This window comes from Boleophthalmus pectinirostris, unplaced genomic scaffold (genome assembly GCF_026225935.1).
Source record: "Boleophthalmus pectinirostris isolate CB_2022bp ecotype Guang Dong unplaced genomic scaffold, ASM2622593v1 HiC_scaffold_18, whole genome shotgun sequence".
Taxonomy (NCBI): Eukaryota; Metazoa; Chordata; class Actinopteri; order Gobiiformes; family Gobiidae; genus Boleophthalmus; species Boleophthalmus pectinirostris.
The window spans coordinates 26,438,571-26,457,368 of NW_026571133.1; the positions used below are offsets into that span (position 1 = coordinate 26,438,571).

Consider the following 18,798-nt stretch of genomic DNA (forward strand, 5'->3'; position numbering starts at 1 on the left):
ATGAAATGTGTGTCACGGGGAGCGTACATACATGGCAATGCTTCCTCTGCTGTCTTCCTCCAACATCCAATGGGGGGTGGAATTTCCTGGAATTCTTCTGTCGTGGTACAGGAAACAGAGGACAAATTTGGTGTGAACTTGTCGAGGTTGAAACGTCATGCCTAAGGAGCTGTAATATTACTTCCCCTAGAGACAGATGAAGTGAATCAGAGCAGCACTTTCACAGCACACATCCTGCCTGCTTCTTCACACATAGACCGTCTGAACATGAGCTGCCAGTCTCGGTGAAAGATTCTAATTAAAACGCTAGAATACTGTTATTGTGAGGCATTGAGAAGGCTGACACAAAAAATGGAGTCTGTGTTCTTGTGCTATTGTGTGTCTTCTCACACCCAGCTTTTAGCACTGAATAAGTCAAATCTGCCTCTGTGTCAAATTACCATTAATAACAAGTTTGTCCAAATGTCAGCTACATTTTAAACATGCTGTCCATTTGTTCTGTCTTACCTGCCAGAGAGGTGCAATAATCAAGCAACATACAAATCTTGTTTGTCAAAAGCTTTGCTCTTGAATTATCCTGTTTTTGTTAAATGTGACCTATATAGTACATTAACCCTTATGCCCTCTAAAAGCAATTTGTTAGACATGTTCCACTGCCATTAAAAAATAGAAGAGAAAACTGGTTCACAAAGTTTTATCCATGCAATATTGAGAGAAAATCACTTACAGTCAGTAACATTATATTTTGCTCTTAATTTGGATCAGACTGATTAGCTGCATCACCACAAACATTTGATTTTACATATAGTAATCAAATATATAATACTGTTTCTTTACTATGGTGTAAGTTATAATAAACTCCTGTTTTTTGTGTTATTGTATGCAGTTTCCTTCACCTTAGCCTTGATAAAAATGAATGTATCTGCATTCTAGTGAATGTGACAGCAAGAGAGGGTGTTGTTTAATCCACTGGGTTAGGGTTAGGGTTAAATGTTTACATAGATCCTGTGCTGTTGTGATAGTGGTTGATAGGGCTTGGTCTCAGAGAGCCTAGTTCACAACTATAAATTGGATATAAATAACTGTGCAGATTCTATAATGATGTGATACTCCCAGATGGGGAGCACAAGGTATTTTCTGTTGACATTATATTTTCATAAGAAATACCTAAAAGTTGTTGAACCCTAACCCTTTTATTGTGACATGCTCTAACCCATAAAAAATTTGGTTGTTAACAGTGTCATTATATCTTGTCTGAATGCTGTGATCTGAAACTTGCCAATGGAGATGAAGGTTTTGTCTAATTAACTGCATGTAAACCATGATTGTTTATTATATGATTGTTCATAACCATCTCAATATCATGTTATTTTGTCACTAATAACTGTCACTGTCGGTGTTAATGTACTAGTCACCATCACTGTTATACTTAATCTGACTATTGAGAGTCACTACTAAATGTCTCTGAACACAAATTGTTCTTGGTACATGCTCTTTTGTTCCAGAGTCTATAATTACAGGACAAAGACTGACTGAGATTTGAAGCGATTATATAAAAGTGTCCCATTTAAATTATGAACAGCCATCAAAATTCCAGTTATATAAGTGGTTAGAAAATGAGACATTCTCTGTTTGACATGTCCCCTTCCCTTGTCTGGCACCTTCTCTCCCTCCACACTCACTCCCACACATGTCTGGGAGTAACTGTGTGTCTGCTTTGGACTCAACAGGCTTGTCTAGACGTGCAAACACGGACAGTAAGAACAGGTGTAGACTTCCAGATGGAACAAGTAAACATTTATCTGCAGTATAGTCCCTTTTAGCTATTTCGATATTTTATCACATTTTATTACGCTTTATTACGCTTTTACTTTATTACGCTTTATTACAATATGATACAATACAATCGGCTACAAATTCATAGTAATAAAGAGGCCAGGGGTATGGATAGCCAGGTATTTATAGATTTTTTTTATATGATAATGAATATAAAGAATTGCTATAGACATTATGCTCATTTTATCTATTATATGCAAAATTCTAAATCATCTTCTCGATAGAGGAAGGCAATAGCATAGTTTACTGGAGAGTGCTGCCCTCTAGTGTTCGTTTTCCCAAAACTAAATCCCCATCATTTTGTGCCCCATACATGCATGATTATAATAATAATAAAAAAAATTAAAAAAAAGTAAAGGAATTTGATGACATACATGGCAAATAGGCTAGATTTTGTCCTTGCCCATTATTATACATTTTCATAGAAAAACAATGGAATTGTGACATAAAATCAACATCTTGACACTTAAATAATTAGTTCATAAAAGTATATGAAGTTAATATATGTAGCTAAATAAGAAAAGGACCACATTCATGTTTCACTGTTCAGCTATAGATATCTCCAAAAATACATTTAAATATTTCACATATAATCCAATTAAGGTATTTAGATACTGTACATAATGTAGTATACATGTAAGTGAGCAGAGACATATTTCCAATCACAAAGCTTACAAAGCAGCTGAGTGGATTCATAGATACTGGGTCAGGTTGAAAATAAAAACAAAATGTTCAGTACTTCATAGGATTTATTGCTTTCTGCTTAACAGTTTCCGTGCTGCACTGAATGCACCACTGGCAGAACCTTGTATTGGCCCCTGTGCTTGGACTTTTAAAGACTAAAGGTACACTGTAACTTTTCTAGTGGAGTGTCTGCTTGTCTCTGCGGAGAAGTAATTGCTTTCCCTAGAATGTTCCACGGGCAGGTGATAGACACCTACAGCCCAAGTTACATGCCTGCTTTTCAATGTATTTTCCTTTGCAATATAAAACTGCTGTAATTGAATTTGGCAATATAGATACTGTATGTTTAATGCCATACTGAGGAACATTCCAAGCAAATCAACATGAGACAAGCAGATGGCAGAATCCCCTTCCAGAAAAGTTAATAGTGCACCTTTATGTATCAAATGTTCCCCAATAGCTTCATGCAATTATTAGACATCACAGACAGAGACGGCCTGCAGATGGCTCGAGATCTCAGAGGAAATGAGGAGCAAGATGAGAGAGGACAAGCAGCAAGGCCATGTGTAGAGTGGTAATGTAAGCTGAAAGGAGACATACACCTTTACATAGAGCAATAGAATGGTACGAGAAATGGATAAATGTACTCTAGACTGCAATTTAGACTGAAAAAGCACTATAACCACAAGTATGGTTGGTTTATATATACATAAAACTAGATATTTTAGGACCAGGTTTAAAAATGTTTGATTTCTATTTTAAGAACAAACACATGTTTGTAGCAGTTGAGCAATTTTATGGTAAAGCACTTTCCTGGCTGTGATGTGTCTGTCTGAGGCTGACATTTGTGCTGTCTCTTCAGGGCTGCTGACCTGAGGCCCTCATTATCTGCACAGAGCACTGCACCTGGGCCCCGCATGACTCACTGCCAATGACACACGCCTCTACTCAAATACAAACTATACCAACCTCTAACATAAGAATCCATCACTTACTACAGAGAAAAGGCCATTTATCCAAAGCAACATTTCATAGAACACATGGCACAGTTATTAAAAATGTTTATTTGGGGTAAATGTCTGCTTTATATAATGGAAATAAGTAAATGCCTGTACCTTTTGCAGAACAACAGAAGTCTTTGTTCTGCTGATTTGTTTATTGTTATGTTTGGCATAATCAGTATTTCTCAAGCCAAACACTGGCCTGTGTGTCTTGAATGAAACATGCAAAAGTCTTAAACCTCTAAATAACATATTTCAATTGATCTATGCTGTAATCAAGACATATACACATTTACAGTATTTTTTTGTTTATTTGTTCAAATTTGTGATTATAAAAATACAAAAATTAATTTGAATGTTTTGTTTAAAAATTCAATGTTTACAACTTGTCAGTTTACCATAAAAGTTTGGATGTAATTGCCACAGAAGAAGAACTGTCTCATAACTTACGGATTTAATAAGAGCCTTAAAGAGTGTACAAACCTGATTTAGAAAAGGTAATGCCACTTTTATGTTAATCTGCAGTACAATAATTGCACTTATGAAAGTTCAGGACATTTTGTCAGATTCCAGCTCACAAATAAAACAGGACACACAAACAGACATGTATAAACAGGACCAAGCTCTCATCCATTTGATGCCTTCTTTCTTTTTCTTCAAAAAGAATCAACTCCGTGCTGAGCACTGAACTCCTGGAAATCCTCTGGGATTGTGTCTGAGAAGTTAAATACTATGTGAGTGATTGACAGCTCATTTACAGACACCATCAAAGAATATGTCTAAAAGAAAAGGGCCTTACCATTACAGCGATATTTCAAATTGGACCAGATGATATTTTCTTGAGAGAAGCAGAACACTCCCAGTCTTCCTCCTCTCATTGTGGTATCAATGGTGACACCAGAATCAGCCACTAACTCAGTTCCTTCATAAAACCTTGCCCTAAAACATACACATGCAATTTGAAGTTTTCAAACTAGTACATGTCTTCATTATACTTCCATCCACTGTTTTTACCCTATGGTTTTACCTGATGTATCCAACTTGTGGCCGATGTTGCAGGTACCAGCGGTAAGACACCTTGTCCTTCCAACCAACATTCCGAGGGTCTTTCCAAAGCAGCCGTACCTGATCATTGGTGTCTCCTGTATGCCACAAGGAATTTCTTAAATGCTCCCCTGGGCCTGTTCTGGACTTCACAGCCTGAGAAATATGAAAGGAGAAAGCTATGTGGTAAATATGTCAAATAAATAATAATTTGTTGCAATATTTATTTATTTATTTTACTTTGAGTTGGATTCCTGGTTCTGCCACTGCTCTGAACGGAGTGGCCTGCCAGTAGGTCTGCTCAGTCTGTTTCCACATCACCACATAGAAGGAGGAAGAGTCTTGATAGCCAAAAATGAAGCCAGCATAGTCATCGTCAGTGACTGTGTTCACATGAAACGTCCCCTCAAAATCCACTCCACTAAAGGCAGTGTAGCCTATGAACAAAAATCAATATATTTGATTTAAAACTTTAACTTGAATTGGCCACACTTCTGTTATACATGAAAACAGAAGATCTTACCAACAGCAAGTCCTGGATCACTGTTCATAGTCTGCACAATTTCCATTCCCTGTATAACAATAATAAACAAGATTATATTACATTACATTAATATATGTTTATGATATATGGCAATATATCATATAAAACTGCCACCTGATATGTTTACAGAAACAATACAAATAATTAATCTTTTTAATTTAAGAGTCTAAATTATGAAACAATTTCCCATTTATAAAGTGTACTTGTACACAAAGTCAATGACCTTTGTGTTTCAATTGCCTCGTGTAGCGACTATGTACTATTGATACATGCAATCAGTGAGAAGAGAGAGGTAGAGAAGCCCATTGATAATCTTACCTGGTTCAATACAACCCAGTTAGGGTCAATCTGTGCATCTCCTTCAGGGTCCAGAACCACAGTCTGGTAGGCTCTGAAGTCAGTGAGTGTGACCTCTGCATTCTCTGGGCAGTTGTCAATCCGATCAATCACTTTATCCTGGTCAAAGTCAGACTCGCACACATCTCCAACGCCATCATCTAATAGGAAAGTTAAAATTACATGTTTTACCACAATTATATTATTTGAAAAACAAAACAAAAAGAACACTTCTAAGTACGTGCTTGTTTAGCATCCTCAAAAGTACTGAGATAGCATCATTTTATGTTTAAATTTGCTTCACCAAAATGTCAGAAATGACTCTCTCCACTATAAACTAATATCCCCATACAGAAGCCACCGAGTTGCAGAGCATGAATATAAAGCATCTGAAATAGGCTGCTAGAGGGCAAAGGAGCCGTTACACAATTTACTGAAGGAATGGTGCTGCTGCCTTGCTGTTTGATAGGCTCCCTTTAATGTTGCCGGCTGTCGATATGTTTCCTCAGAAAGAAATTGGTCTGGCTAAATTTAAACAGAATAAACCAGGCACATTTAGCCACAAACTTTTATCATTACTAACTATATCAAGTTGGAGATAGAGTGCTGCAACAAAAACGAAGTAGAAAATTTGCTCCAGTACAACTTTGTTACCCAAACAAAAATACTTTAGAGGAATTCTTTTTACTGTTACACTGTAAAATACTGAAATATGGAACTGAGCAGTATAAGGCACTAGTTGCAAGTTGAAATTTTGGTGTTTGACATACAGTCCCTGACAAAAGTCTTGTCGCTTATCCATTTTGTAGAAACAAAAGCTTATAACCTGACTTTAAATTAATCGATTGGTTTCAAAAATGTGTCATATGAAAGCTAAAACCCTCCCAAATTATGCTCAATATACTAAAATAAATTTGCTTCTCTGAAGAAAGATTGATCATTTAATGAACACAGAAAGGTCAGATTTTGGCAAGACAAAAGTCTTGTCGTCTTGTCATATGATGCACCCAATCCTAGATTACAGCCTCACCTGTGATCAGTTACTGATCAATCAATTAGTGGGTGTGTATAAAAAGAACCCCAGCACACCAGACCTTCACATCAACTGCAACTTGACCTCTAACAACATGCCTAAGATCCACCCTGAGACCAAAGCGTTAATTATCAAGAGGCTGAAGACCAGATCCACTGCTGAGGTGGCTGACACCTTCAATGTGTCTCAGCGTCAAGTACAAAGAATAAGAAAAAGATCTGAAATGACTGGAGATGTTTTTGACAAGCCCAGGTCCAGCAGACCCCGCAAGACAACTGCTCGGAGGACCGTTTGTTGATTTGAAAATCCAAGGCCAGCCCCTTTTCCACTGCAGCAGATCTCCACCAGGCCTGGTCACCTCAAGTCCCTGTGTCAACCAGAACAGTTTGTAGAATTCTGTCTCGAAATGGCCTCCATGGTCGAATCAGTGCACAGAAACCAGCACTAAACAAAAGGCAATTAAAAAACCATGTGGCATTTGCCAAGGCCCTCAGCCTGCTAAAAGGATGGACACTGGAAAAGTGGCAGAAGGTGGATTTCTCAGATGAATCCTCGGTTGAATTACATCACAGCCGCCGCAAATAATGCAGGAGACCTACTGGAGCCTGCATGGATCCGAGATTCACCCAGAAAACAGTTAAGTTTGGTGGTGGAAAAATCATGGTCTGGGGTTAGATCCAGTATGGGGGGTGTGCAAGACATTTGCAGGGTGGAAGGCAATATCAATAGCCTAAAATATCAAGTAGTATCAAGTATTAGCTACCTCTTACATTCCCAACCATAAAAGGGGTCACATTTTGCAGCAGGATGGTGCTCCATCGCATACTTCTATCTCTACATCAAAGTTTCACAAGGCCAAGAAGATCAAGGTGCTCCAGGACTGGCCAGCCCAGTCACCAGACATGAACATCATTGAGCATGTCTGGGGTAGAATGAAAGAGGAAGCATGGAAGGCAAAACCAAAGAATCTTGATGAACTCTGGGAGGCATGTAAGACGCTTTCTTTGCTATTCCTGATGATGATCATTGTCGAACCGCATGGATGCGTCCTTCAAGCTCATGGAAGTCATACAACATATTAAATAAGGATCTCACAGCACCACTACTTAATTCACTGACGTCATGCAACATATTTTTGTATTTGAAGTAAATTATTTGTTCAATTTTCTGTAGGCGACAAAACTTTTGTCTTGCCAAAATCTGACCTTTCTGTGTTCATTAAATGATCAATCTTTCTTCAGTGAAGCAAATTTATTTTAGTATATTGAGCATAATTTGGGAGGGTTTTAGCTTTCATATGAGACATTTCTAAAACCAATCGATTAATTTAAAGTCAGGTTATAAGCTTTTGTTTCTACAAAATGGATAAGCGACAAGACTTTTGTCAGGGACTGTAGTTTTCAATCATAAAATTTCTGTGATAAAAATAAAAAAAAACATATTAATACTATAATTTTCATAACACATAGAAGGCCTACTCTGTATCTGTTTCATGATACCTACTGTTGTCATCTATCTGATCGGGGTTGGGGACCAGGCGGCAGTTGTCGGGCCCTGGTGGAATAAGATCTGGGATCCCGTCATTGTCGTCATCATCGTCACACTCATCTCCTAGACCGTCTTTGTCAGTATCCAGCTGTGAGCTATTGATGACGAGCGGGCAATTATCCTTGCTATCCTGGTGTCCATCTCCATCGCTGCGTAAGAGAATGGCATGTCATTAGCACTAATTAGAGTTTGAAAAAATAAATAAATAAACATAGTCTACCTGTCTTGATTGGTGTCACAGGAGTCTCCCACCAAGTCGTTATCAACATCAGACTGAAATCACACAGCATGGTTACAAAAGTCCATTTAGTCTATACCTTTGGTTGGGAGTGAGGACTTGAGGGGCTGACCTGGTTGGGGTTGGGGATGTCTGGGCAGCTGTCACACGCGTCTCCAACACCATCTCCGTCACGGTCCAGTTGATCTGTATTGGGCACCCGCTGGCAGTTGTCCAAGAAGTTTTTCAATCCTTCAAGTATCCAAACAATAAATAATGATCACAAACTATCACAATGGTAAATGGTCACATTTTTATATAGCTCTTTTCCATCTTCAAGGCACTCAAAGTGCTTTACACAAAGGAACCACTCACCCATTCAGACACACACTCATTCACCAGTGTACATAGACACTGGGGGTGAGATGGGTTAAGTTTCTTGCCCAAGGACACAACGGCAGCATTCATCCATGGGAGCTGGAATCGCATTGCCAACCTGTGGCTCAGTGGATCTGAAAGCTCTACCAATGATGTTTATGTCGAGAGTGAGCAAAGTGAACAAATGCTCTACTGACTGACTATCACAAACTTCGTATTAGGCAATGACAAATATTGGTCATGTGTAAACCCCTAACTGCAAATTTAAAAAGAGAAGAGAATGTTGAATAATATGATGGAATAGGAAGGGATGGACTAAGGTTCTTGAGATCATTTACCAACATATATGGGACAAGGGTGTATTGTATAACCATCAGAGGGACAGGTAGTCACCCCACTACATACCTATACTCGAACAGCCTTAATGTAATGTGTTATTCATATTGGTGCCACTAGGAGACACTGTTGCATTTTCTTTGGCCTTGAATCCTATTTTTCAGTTCCACACACATCTTTATTCCTTACAGGCAGCAGAAGCAGGACCATGAAAGCAGAAAGGTCAAGTGGCAGGTATATATATAGGAAAGAGACGTTTCTTCTTCTTCTTCTGATGACTTGAAGTGCAATCTCACTAGAGAATGATCAAAGAAAGCATTTGCTCTCCTGTCACATAGTGTTATTTCCAGAATTATACTGACAGCTTTAAATGAAGATATGTGTCTTAAAGGCATAAAACCATGTAGAAAGTTTGCTCTTAAGAAAAATAGAAAGGATTAATACATTTTTGAATACTAAACCAAATAAAGAGTTTATTAAGAAATATGTCACTTGTTATATAAGGCCAATGTGATGTAATGCCTACCATCCCCGTCCATGTCATCATCACATGCGTCCCCTCTGCCGTCACCATCCGTGTCTCTCTGGTCTGGGTTCTCCACACGCACACAGTTATCACACGCATCTCCATGGCTGTCCTTGTCACTGTTCTTTTGGTCCAAATTGGGCTTTAACCAACAGTTGTCCTGAAATAAAAGAGTACAATAGATTTTTGTGTTTTGTTGTTTTACCCTATGTGAATTAATATACAAATTAGACACTGAAAAAACAGACATTTTATCCCAATAACCTGTTCATTTAAAATTCCATCTCCATCTGCATCATTATCACAGGCATCTCCCTGACCGTCTTTATCAGCATCTTCTTGACCAGAGTTGGGAACAAAGATACAATTATCCTGTAAAAGAAAAGGTGTGAACAAGGCCTGAGTCTTCTCTATAAACTTATGCATGCATCAATCTTAAAAAAATAAAAATAAAAATGGTTACCTTTCTACAGGTTGGATCCTTGCATTTAAGTTTTTCGTCTGGGTATCCATCAATGTCAGTATCCTTTCCGCAAAGGTATCCATTACCGGCCCAGCCAATTCCACACTGACAAAGCAAGAAACATTTTACCAGCTGCAGAGGTGCATTGATCTTTGTCTCTGTAGAACAGCTTTTGGGTTGAGTATCTACCTGGCAGGATATGGATCCATCTCTCTCTACATTACACTGTGCATTCACATCACATGGGTTTGTGAGGCTGTTACCACAGCTGATCTCAGGTTTACAACCTTTTACTTGATCTCCAGTGAAGCCAGTCTTACAACTGCCACAGTGGTAGGAGCCCTGAGCAGGTTACAAAAAATTAAATTGACTAAAAATCAGTAATAATTAGATTAAGAAGATTTTGATCTTACTGGAGTGTTGTGGCATTGTGAGTTTTCCGTGCACCCTCCATTTCCAGGTCCTTTACATTCATCAATGTCATTACAGACCTATATTGCACATAATAAATCATTATTACCACAATATTGTTGAGTTTAAAAAATATATATTTATTTTATTTATTATTGACCTGTTTGTTAGTTTGGGCAAACACAATACCCACTCCTTCCAGCTCATGTCCAGAGTAACCCAATGGACAGGCATCACAGCGGAAACCTGGGGCTGTGTTTACACACTTTACTCCAGGAAAGCAAGGGCTGAACTGGCACTAAATGAAACAACAGCTTCATTTTAAGATACACACAGGCATTTGGTTCTCATTCAAAAACTTTAAGGTCTCTGAATACTGCTCACAAGCACTCATCTTTAAAGAGCAAAGTACAAAAAGCCACAAAATGCCAAATACTAGCTGCGGTGAAGAATAAACAAATGACGACTCAAGTGTGTTGAAGGAGGGGAGCATTTTTGTGTGTGAGGCATACTCATTAAATGCCTAGGGCTCAATTTTACCTTACGTGAACTGAAAACTATGATTATTTTCTTTCCTCTCCCACTGCTATTAATCATGACCCTTTCTAACTTAACTACATGCCAAATGTGTGTCAATATATGAACATTTGCATGCGGTGACTGGAGAGATGGAGAGAATAACAACTCAGGAGGGTTTAATAAGTGTAATTAGTAATTGTTAAGGCATCCGATTTCCAATTTCCTTTAACACAGCTATTTAATATATTAACAGCAGGCCACCAATAAACATGGTTGCTAATAAAATCTAAAGGTTTATGGTCTGAATGCCAGTGGTATACTGTAATGGCTTCAGTTGCAGGCCACAGTCTAGCACTGACCTCATCCACGTCATCACAGTTAAAGCCATCTCCAGTGTATCCATCAGGACATGGGCCACACTCCACTCCATCCGCTGTCTCTATGCACATGTCATCACGGAAACACACACCTGGACCACACCTAGGCTTCATCACTTCTGTACCACCCAGTCCTGGTACATGACATACATTATAATAAAACCATTAACACACAAACACGATATTCATGATCTTAAGTTATGTGACTATTTTGTGTTATGGATGCAATTTTAGGGCTTTTGACCATTTTTATATATGCTGTATAGTGTATATGCATCTTTTATAGAACAGAATAATTTGTTTCCTTACCACAGGCCTGGCACTCTGAAATGGTGTTTCTTAGAAATGAAGTTTCCTTAACCTGGAGATATATACATTGGTGAGTGTGTATTCTCTGTATGGGCAGTGTTAACTGGCTTTAGAGAAAAGCTGTTTTACCTGCTGAATGAGGACATCCTTTAGTTCATTTATCACTTTAGTTAACTCCAGCATTTGATTGGACAGCTGCTTTGTATTGACCCCTATAGGAAAACCAAGTTAAACTTTAACCTTTCTGCATACACTTGTTGATGTCTTCCTGGCAGGCCAGTATATTATCTATCTTTGACAGATTTGGATGGGTTCTTAGAATATAACTAAAACATTCTTACCCAAAGTTTGAACCGTGTCTCTTTGTTGGAAATGGCATCCTTGTAAAGAAGCCACATTCTCAAATGTATCACCAACAACCAGCTTGAGTTCCTCTATAACTTCCTGTGGGGCAAACAGAATGTCAGTCTGTGTGTGGGAACCACTTTACTGTTTAGTGTAAATACATCACAGATGTATCACCTGGTCTCTGGGCTGCATAGTCTTGAGGTCCACAGTGCCGTAGCCCACTGGGAGTCCCTGGAAGACGGCAGGCAGATCTCTTATGGTCTCCACCAGTCGACAATCCAGGTGAAGCTCCAGGCCCACCTGACCCTGCTGCTGTAGTCCTTTCAGGTGGAATAGCAGTTTGTGCACCTGGCCGTCAGCCAGCACCAAGTTATTGAAGGTCACTGAGCTCATCCGCTTGTCACTCCGCAAGTAACGCAACACAGCTTCACAGCAGAGAGCAGAGGAAGTAAAGGAAAGGACAACACAGCATGGTTTAATCCCAATCTAAGATTAGTTTTTTCTTGACTTGAATGTCAAGATGATAGTACTTACCTCTGTTAAGTTTGCCCATCACAGTGAACTCAAAGTATTTGCTGTTGTCTCTGGGGTTGAACAGGCTGAATACAGTGGTGCCAGTCTTGGGCTGCAGCTTGAAGGAGGTTAGAATGAATGCCTCATTGACTCCTTGTTCAGCCAAACCGCCCTGCAGCAGGTCTGGCAGGCAATCTGGAGATGTGAGCAGATCATACACTGCAAAAGAGAAAGAGGGAGAGAGAGAGAGAGAGAGAGAGAGAGAGAGAGAGAGAGAGAGAGAGAGAGAAAGAGAGGTATGAATATTTACAAGGCAATCTGATAGTAAACACACACTGCATGGACAAGGAGGCAATGATGTGTGTGTCAATCTGTTAGCGTAAACTTGGCAGACAGAGTTGGCACACTGAAATGAGACTGATGTGAGAAGAAAATTGACTGGAGAAAGTCTAGATAAGAGTGCAACACTATAGTCAGCTAATTATTATCATTGGCATATGTGGAGAACTCCTGACAAAAGCAATAGTAGGAGGGAAATGCCAGTGAGAGTTGCAGTTCATTCAAGTATTCTTTAATAAAGTGAACTGGGAACTGGGCTTTCCACAGAAATATGTGCAGTGAATTTTTAGTGCACTTTGAACACACCAAGAATGCACAAGTACGCTTAAAGGAGTTACTGACTACCAGTGTTAGAAGGGAACCAAATTACTCCCAAATGCTGCAAGAAATTGGCTGTTGTTATCCAAGCTCCAAAGCATAATTCCCAGATGAGGTCTTTTTTTTTCCCTTTGTCTCTTGTCTGCAGGCTTTCCATGGTGCTTAGTGTGACATATGGTGTAATTCAACAGAACACAAGGCTGTAAAACATTGCACTTAAACGAACTAATGCCTGTCTACACACTCATGTCAACAACACTTTCACCAATTTAGACACTTCGTGTTAAGTACAAACCCAACTGCCATGGAACACATTCGGAATCCATTTCTAAACCTATTTAAAATCAGAAGACTGTGATGAGAGGCAAGATAGATAGCCACAGTTTTTATAATACATACAGATGAATGGAAATGCCTATAAGCTGCAGAATACAAGAGTCAAAGTCATCACAGAATGTAAAGCCATTTTCACTACAAATAAAAGGAATTTCTTCAAAGTTTTTTCAATCACTTTTCAAAATCTACATAAATGTAAATTGACTCTCATTGTGTGTAATCCCTTTCATTCAGAAACCTAGTATTCCGCAATTAACCTCTTTTTCAGGGCTCATAAAAGCAATTGGATCTTTTTTTTTTTTTTTCAAAATTATAAACATAACCTCATCATGTTGTTAAAGGCTGTGATTAATTTAGCCTGCTTCTATATTCTTTCCCAGGTCAGTTACATTACATTACACAAGCACTTTTTAAATATGTGCAGTTCCACAGATATTGATGAGGAAATCCTTTCAAAAATGATGTCCACACAACAAAATACTGAACAAATTTAATAATAAACTCCACTGATAAGGATGTTGAAACAATCATCTCCCTCATCACAATGACAATCATTTAATTATCATTTTTACAGATTTATATTGTAACAAGTTTTGTATTGGATTCTGCACCAGAATTTGACACGTTACTTCAGTAAGGTAAAAGAATCAGGTATTGTAATACACTTACTTTCACAGACATTTTTGTTCATAAATGTACATATTAGGATTAAGGCTGATCTCAAACTACAAACTGCCTAAATCTGCACATTTATTTCTACAAGAATTTAAAAAAATATTGAAAACTGTACCTATTTCTATAAGAAAAGGGCAACTTTCTGACTTACCCAAAAACTGTGCCTCCACATGCATGCATAGTTTCAGGAGCAGATGTGCGGCTAAAATCAGGCCTGTCCACAGACCCATGTTGCCCAACTTTAATGGGTCCAATATAGTGAGTGGTAGGTTCCTGGGAGATTGCTGATGTTCCTGTCTTCCTTCCCAATCAAAAACAGGACCGAACCTTCATCATAAGCCCAGGAATTAAGAGTGGATTTGAGCAGTCTTCTGTAGGGGAGGAGCATCATGCCAGAACGTGCCTTTAAAGCTTCCCGAGACGGCCTCATGCTGAGTAGGAGTGACCTGGGAACAAGCCCCTGCATAGGCTCCTAATGCCAATTATTTCACACCAGGATTTATGCAATTGTTGAAAGCAAACTGTTAAAGACATAAAAAATGAGTGGGAAGTAAGACTGCACTACCATACTACCATAGGCCAAGTGTGACTGCTGTGTTCAGGTACTCTACAGAACTCTATCTGAAATTCTGTGGAATTTATGGTAACAAACCAGCCTTTCAGTTTACTGAAAAACAAATATGACCAAAGCTCAATAGAGCCATAGAGTAATTTTACAAGTTTCACCCTAAGGTAAAACAGAGTAATTGTGCTGTGTGACACCTTTCTCATGTAAGCATGCCTTATCCCCTGCCCCCTTTTTTCCTTCTCCCCTTTGTCGCTCAGCACAGTCAGGAAATGAGAGCTGTGGCCCGGTGTTAACAAGGCATGTTAAGCGACCAGTAGATTTTCAGACAGACTGGCTCACAGGGCCTCTGTCAACGCGTCTGGTTCCAAAGCATTTGGCTGAAAGACAAAGTCTTAATGGTGTTTGCATTTCCACTTTCCATTTGTCACTTGCATCTTTGAGGACTGAGAGTGAATGAATTCTGTGTTAAACAAAGTTAGGTAGAGAAGGGGAGCGTCATTCATAGCTGACTTCAGTTAGTGCATGAATTTTATATGATCATGATTGCCCACAGACAGTGAATGATGCTATTATTATTGCATGTTTATAGGGGATTACAGAAGAGATAGATGTGTTGGACCATTCTGATTCAACATTCTATATTTATCCAGGCTTTGAATTGTTTCTAAGTGGCTTGAAAAGACTCTTTCTCTTGTGGTGATCTCATAATGCTGTTTGCCGTTAAAAACTATATTTGTCTCCTGATCTGTTGGCTTCGCATGGAATGGTCTGTTGGCTTTGCTCGGAATGATCAATCAGGAGAATCGGACCATGTCAAGGTCCAGATGTTACGATTTTTGCACAAATCCAAATGGACCACAGGAGTTTGCAGGCAAACCTGAGATGGATGACATCACAGTGGTTGATGAGGTCAGTGAAAGTAGTGTCTGGCTCAAAGATAAACCAAACCCCAAATGTCTCTGACACCATTTCCAAACTATTTTCAGACTCTGATATCCACCACACTCAAATAGTAAGAAAGCCTCTCTCTGTTTATTTAATTTAAATGCAAACAACATGCAATTTGTCTATTCTGTTTCCACAATGACACAAAACATTACAGACATGTAGCATCAGTTAGCACCCAAAGCTGAAATCAAACAATTCCTACTTTTTGTGTTTGAGTTATGTGTTGAAATTAATAGTATGCCTATATGTAACATGTGTCAGTTATAGTAGTAATTACTTATATACAGATAAAACAAGCTATGTTTTATTGACACCACAATTCAGCTTGATGCGATTTGAAAATGTGTGATCTGTGGACAATTATAATTTATACTGTTTAATATATATTATTGTGTTTGGTTTTAATTTCTAGTGAACAGACCACAACTTGGGCAGCCACAGCTCAGTGTAATTCTTGCTCTGGTCTAGTACGTCACTTACTCTTTACACTGTTGGATATAAAGACACTGAGTTGTCTGTTTTGAAATTTTATGTAGTGGTGAAATGACTGCCAGACTGCTGGTCAGTGACATAAACTATCAAACACTGCCACACTCTGACACAGCCAACAGCATGCTTTAAACAAGAACCACAAAATTGCAGTTTTAAATGGTGTTCATGTCTTATATTAGACAGACTGTAACTGCAGCAGGGGCTTTATAAGGGGACCCACATCCTGGATATTTAAACCACAAGCTCTTGAGCCAAACTGGTATGTCATAGTGGATAACACAGTTTAGTTCTTTGAAATCATCTAACTTAACAAAACATCATCTTACCAGAAAATCTGGTAGTAACAGAGGAGAAAACTAAACACATTTGAGAAGTGTCTCATTATTTAACCAAAGAAAAATGCAGGAAGTGGATGAGACCAGTATGATTTTGTTGAGATTTCCTTTACTTCATTCCTTTGCTTTCACATCTTTCTGTAAAATCACTCAGAGCGGACTGTGGATATGGTAGCACAAACTTATGTTATTCTTAGAAAAATACCACATATTTCTTCACAAGACTGCTTATAATACACATTTCCGAGTAATAAACATTAAAAATCATTCAACTATTACTTTCAAAAACAATAGTGTGGTTTGTCTGTCTCACCTGAATTTATTTTCATTGGAGTGATGTCCCCCACCAAGCCACAGCAGACAATACTACAGTGATGACTTTGCCATGTGTAAAGTGTGAGTTCACTCTTACTTTCTCAGACCGATTATCCAGCTGCTGCCCCCTCCCTCCTGCACACCAGCTGTATGCATTCATTCTCACTGGCTTTCACAGCTTCACTACACACCTCACATTGTGATAAGGTCCTAAATCATACTACAATGCCCTGAGGTGTTCATGGAAATTTTGCAAGCCTATACAGTGAGTCCACTATAACCTCAGAGCCCTCATTATAAATATATGCATTTTGAGCCAAAGTATATGTTTTGTCTTGGGACTTTGATCGTATCAAGCAGAGATAAGCCGATATCAGTTTTCCCCATACATCAATTTCAGAACTGAAAATGCAGGGCCGCTTTTGATATTATTAATCAAAATATATTTGAAATTTCTACAAATTCAGTTATTGTCTATACTATGCACTGCTCCTCATTATAAAAATATGATATGAAAAAATAGAGAGAGAAATTAGACACCCCAGACAAGCCAAAAAGGATAAATGTTGCTCTATCTCTAGTTTATCTCTCTAGTAGTCTAGGGATCCCTTAATGATAAAATGAGACAAAATACTTCACAATTAACTACAATTATTGGTGCCAACTTGTTTTAGTCAGTTATAAGTTAGTTAGTAGCTGCAGTCCTCATGCACATTATATAACAATGTTAAAATTTCATATGAGTCACCAAAAAAAATGTCGATATATGTTGATATATCCTGAATTATGTAATGTGGCTCAGAGTCTGATCTTCCTTTAAGATCAATAAAGTACTATATTTATGTGTTTAAAGTTCTTCTTCCAAAATCAAATCTAGTATATGTTTTGCTCTTACAATACATATATTTATTTTTCTTATTCCAGTATTCTGGTAGGCATTTTATTTGGAGTGAAATTGTAACCTAACATTATTTGACATCTTCTGTGTGGGCAGGGGCTACATATGCTAAAGTGAAGATGCAGAGATGTTAAACTGGAACAATGGCTTGGTTTCTAAACAGGCACATTACTGTAACACCATGGAACTTAAATGAAATCTTTTGTTATGTCCACAATTTTGAAACAGAACTCTTGATTTCCTGTCAACCACGACAGACAGACAATACTGTAATGTGTATTCCAGAAACAGATGCCTAGTCTCTGAGTGTTCAGACCAGGAAATTAATACATTTCTTCCCCAATGTCCAGACATACACCTACTTTCAGTATAAGCATTTTGCATTGTGCATTCTAGTGGTGTGTCCATAAAAAGCAAAACTGGGAATGTGTTTGTAGGTAAAAATCACATAAATATTTCAACTATAGTTATGTGGTTTGTTTAAAGGAACTGTATGTTTAAACCATAGGTATAGGTAAACATGTTAAAATCAAATATAGATTTTGATGCTGATTTATGATTAATTACAAAAACACTGGACATGAACTTCCATTTATTGATGTTATAATTTAGTGTTAGGTTCTCAAGACACTTATCCAATCAGAAAGAAGACCCTGCCCACCCCCTGGTACCGGAAGTAAATTTCCCATTCATTTTTCCCATAGACTTTCTGAAAAAAAAAAACAAATACAAAACATTCAAATTAAATTTTGGGAGATTACTCAGCGATTACCCACACACTATATAATTTGATTTAAAATGTAAAAATGTATAAACAGCAAAGTTATTTAAACATTTTGCATTGTCTTGCATTTTAAATCCACTTCTTAGACCTGAAACAACCACGTTATGGATATAACTGGTTAGCCTCGTCCACGATGCCTTTGAACTTTTGAATTTTTCGAAATGTCTGAATGGAAAATTTCCTTCCGAAACTGGAACAGACTGTGAGCAGGACTGTTGAGCTCCATGTAGTTTGCCAGCTTCAATGCTGAAATCCAGTTGGTTTAAACTGAAATGGATTTACTCTGATCTGAATCATCAATACAAGAATCTCAGCACCAAAATCCAATCATGAATCTGTGTTCACATTTACTGAGAAAAACTTGATG

At 38.2% G+C, this 18,798-nt stretch overlaps 1 protein-coding gene across 1 annotated transcript; it reads right to left on the bottom strand.

Annotated features, from left to right (window-relative positions):
• Positions 1-3,595: 3,595 nt before the first annotated feature.
• thbs4b (thrombospondin 4b) lies at positions 3,596-14,451 on the bottom strand. The gene is made up of 22 exons (XM_020921661.2): positions 14,243-14,451; positions 12,445-12,642; positions 12,085-12,335; positions 11,904-12,006; positions 11,692-11,774; positions 11,563-11,614; positions 11,236-11,387; positions 10,518-10,655; positions 10,360-10,437; positions 10,136-10,288; positions 9,947-10,051; positions 9,748-9,855; positions 9,484-9,643; positions 8,377-8,495; positions 8,247-8,299; positions 7,982-8,175; positions 5,428-5,606; positions 5,089-5,137; positions 4,806-5,002; positions 4,549-4,721; positions 4,321-4,460; positions 3,596-4,236 (listed from the first exon to the last, which is right to left on the bottom strand). Exons 1-22 carry the CDS (start codon positions 14,319-14,321, stop codon positions 4,178-4,180), a joined length of 2,823 nt encoding a protein of 940 aa, XP_020777320.1. The 5' UTR covers positions 14,322-14,451; the 3' UTR covers positions 3,596-4,177.
• Between the last annotated feature and the right edge of the window lie 4,347 nt (positions 14,452-18,798).

What these genes read in the sequence shown, in the direction of transcription:
- thbs4b (XM_020921661.2), bottom strand. Translation starts at nt 14,321, where the DNA reads ATGGGTCTGTGGACAGGCCTGATTTTAGCCGCACATCTGCTCCTGAAA. An exon ending in TGTGGAGGCACAGTTTTTGG is followed by an intron (nt 12,643 to 14,242) that starts GTAAGTCAGAAA and finishes TCTCTTTTGCAG; the next exon opens with TGTATGATCTGCTCACATCT. An exon ending in CGATCAGATAGATGACAACA is followed by an intron (nt 5,607 to 7,981) that starts GTAGGTATCATG and finishes CTTTCCTATTAG; the next exon opens with ATGATGGCGTTGGAGATGTG.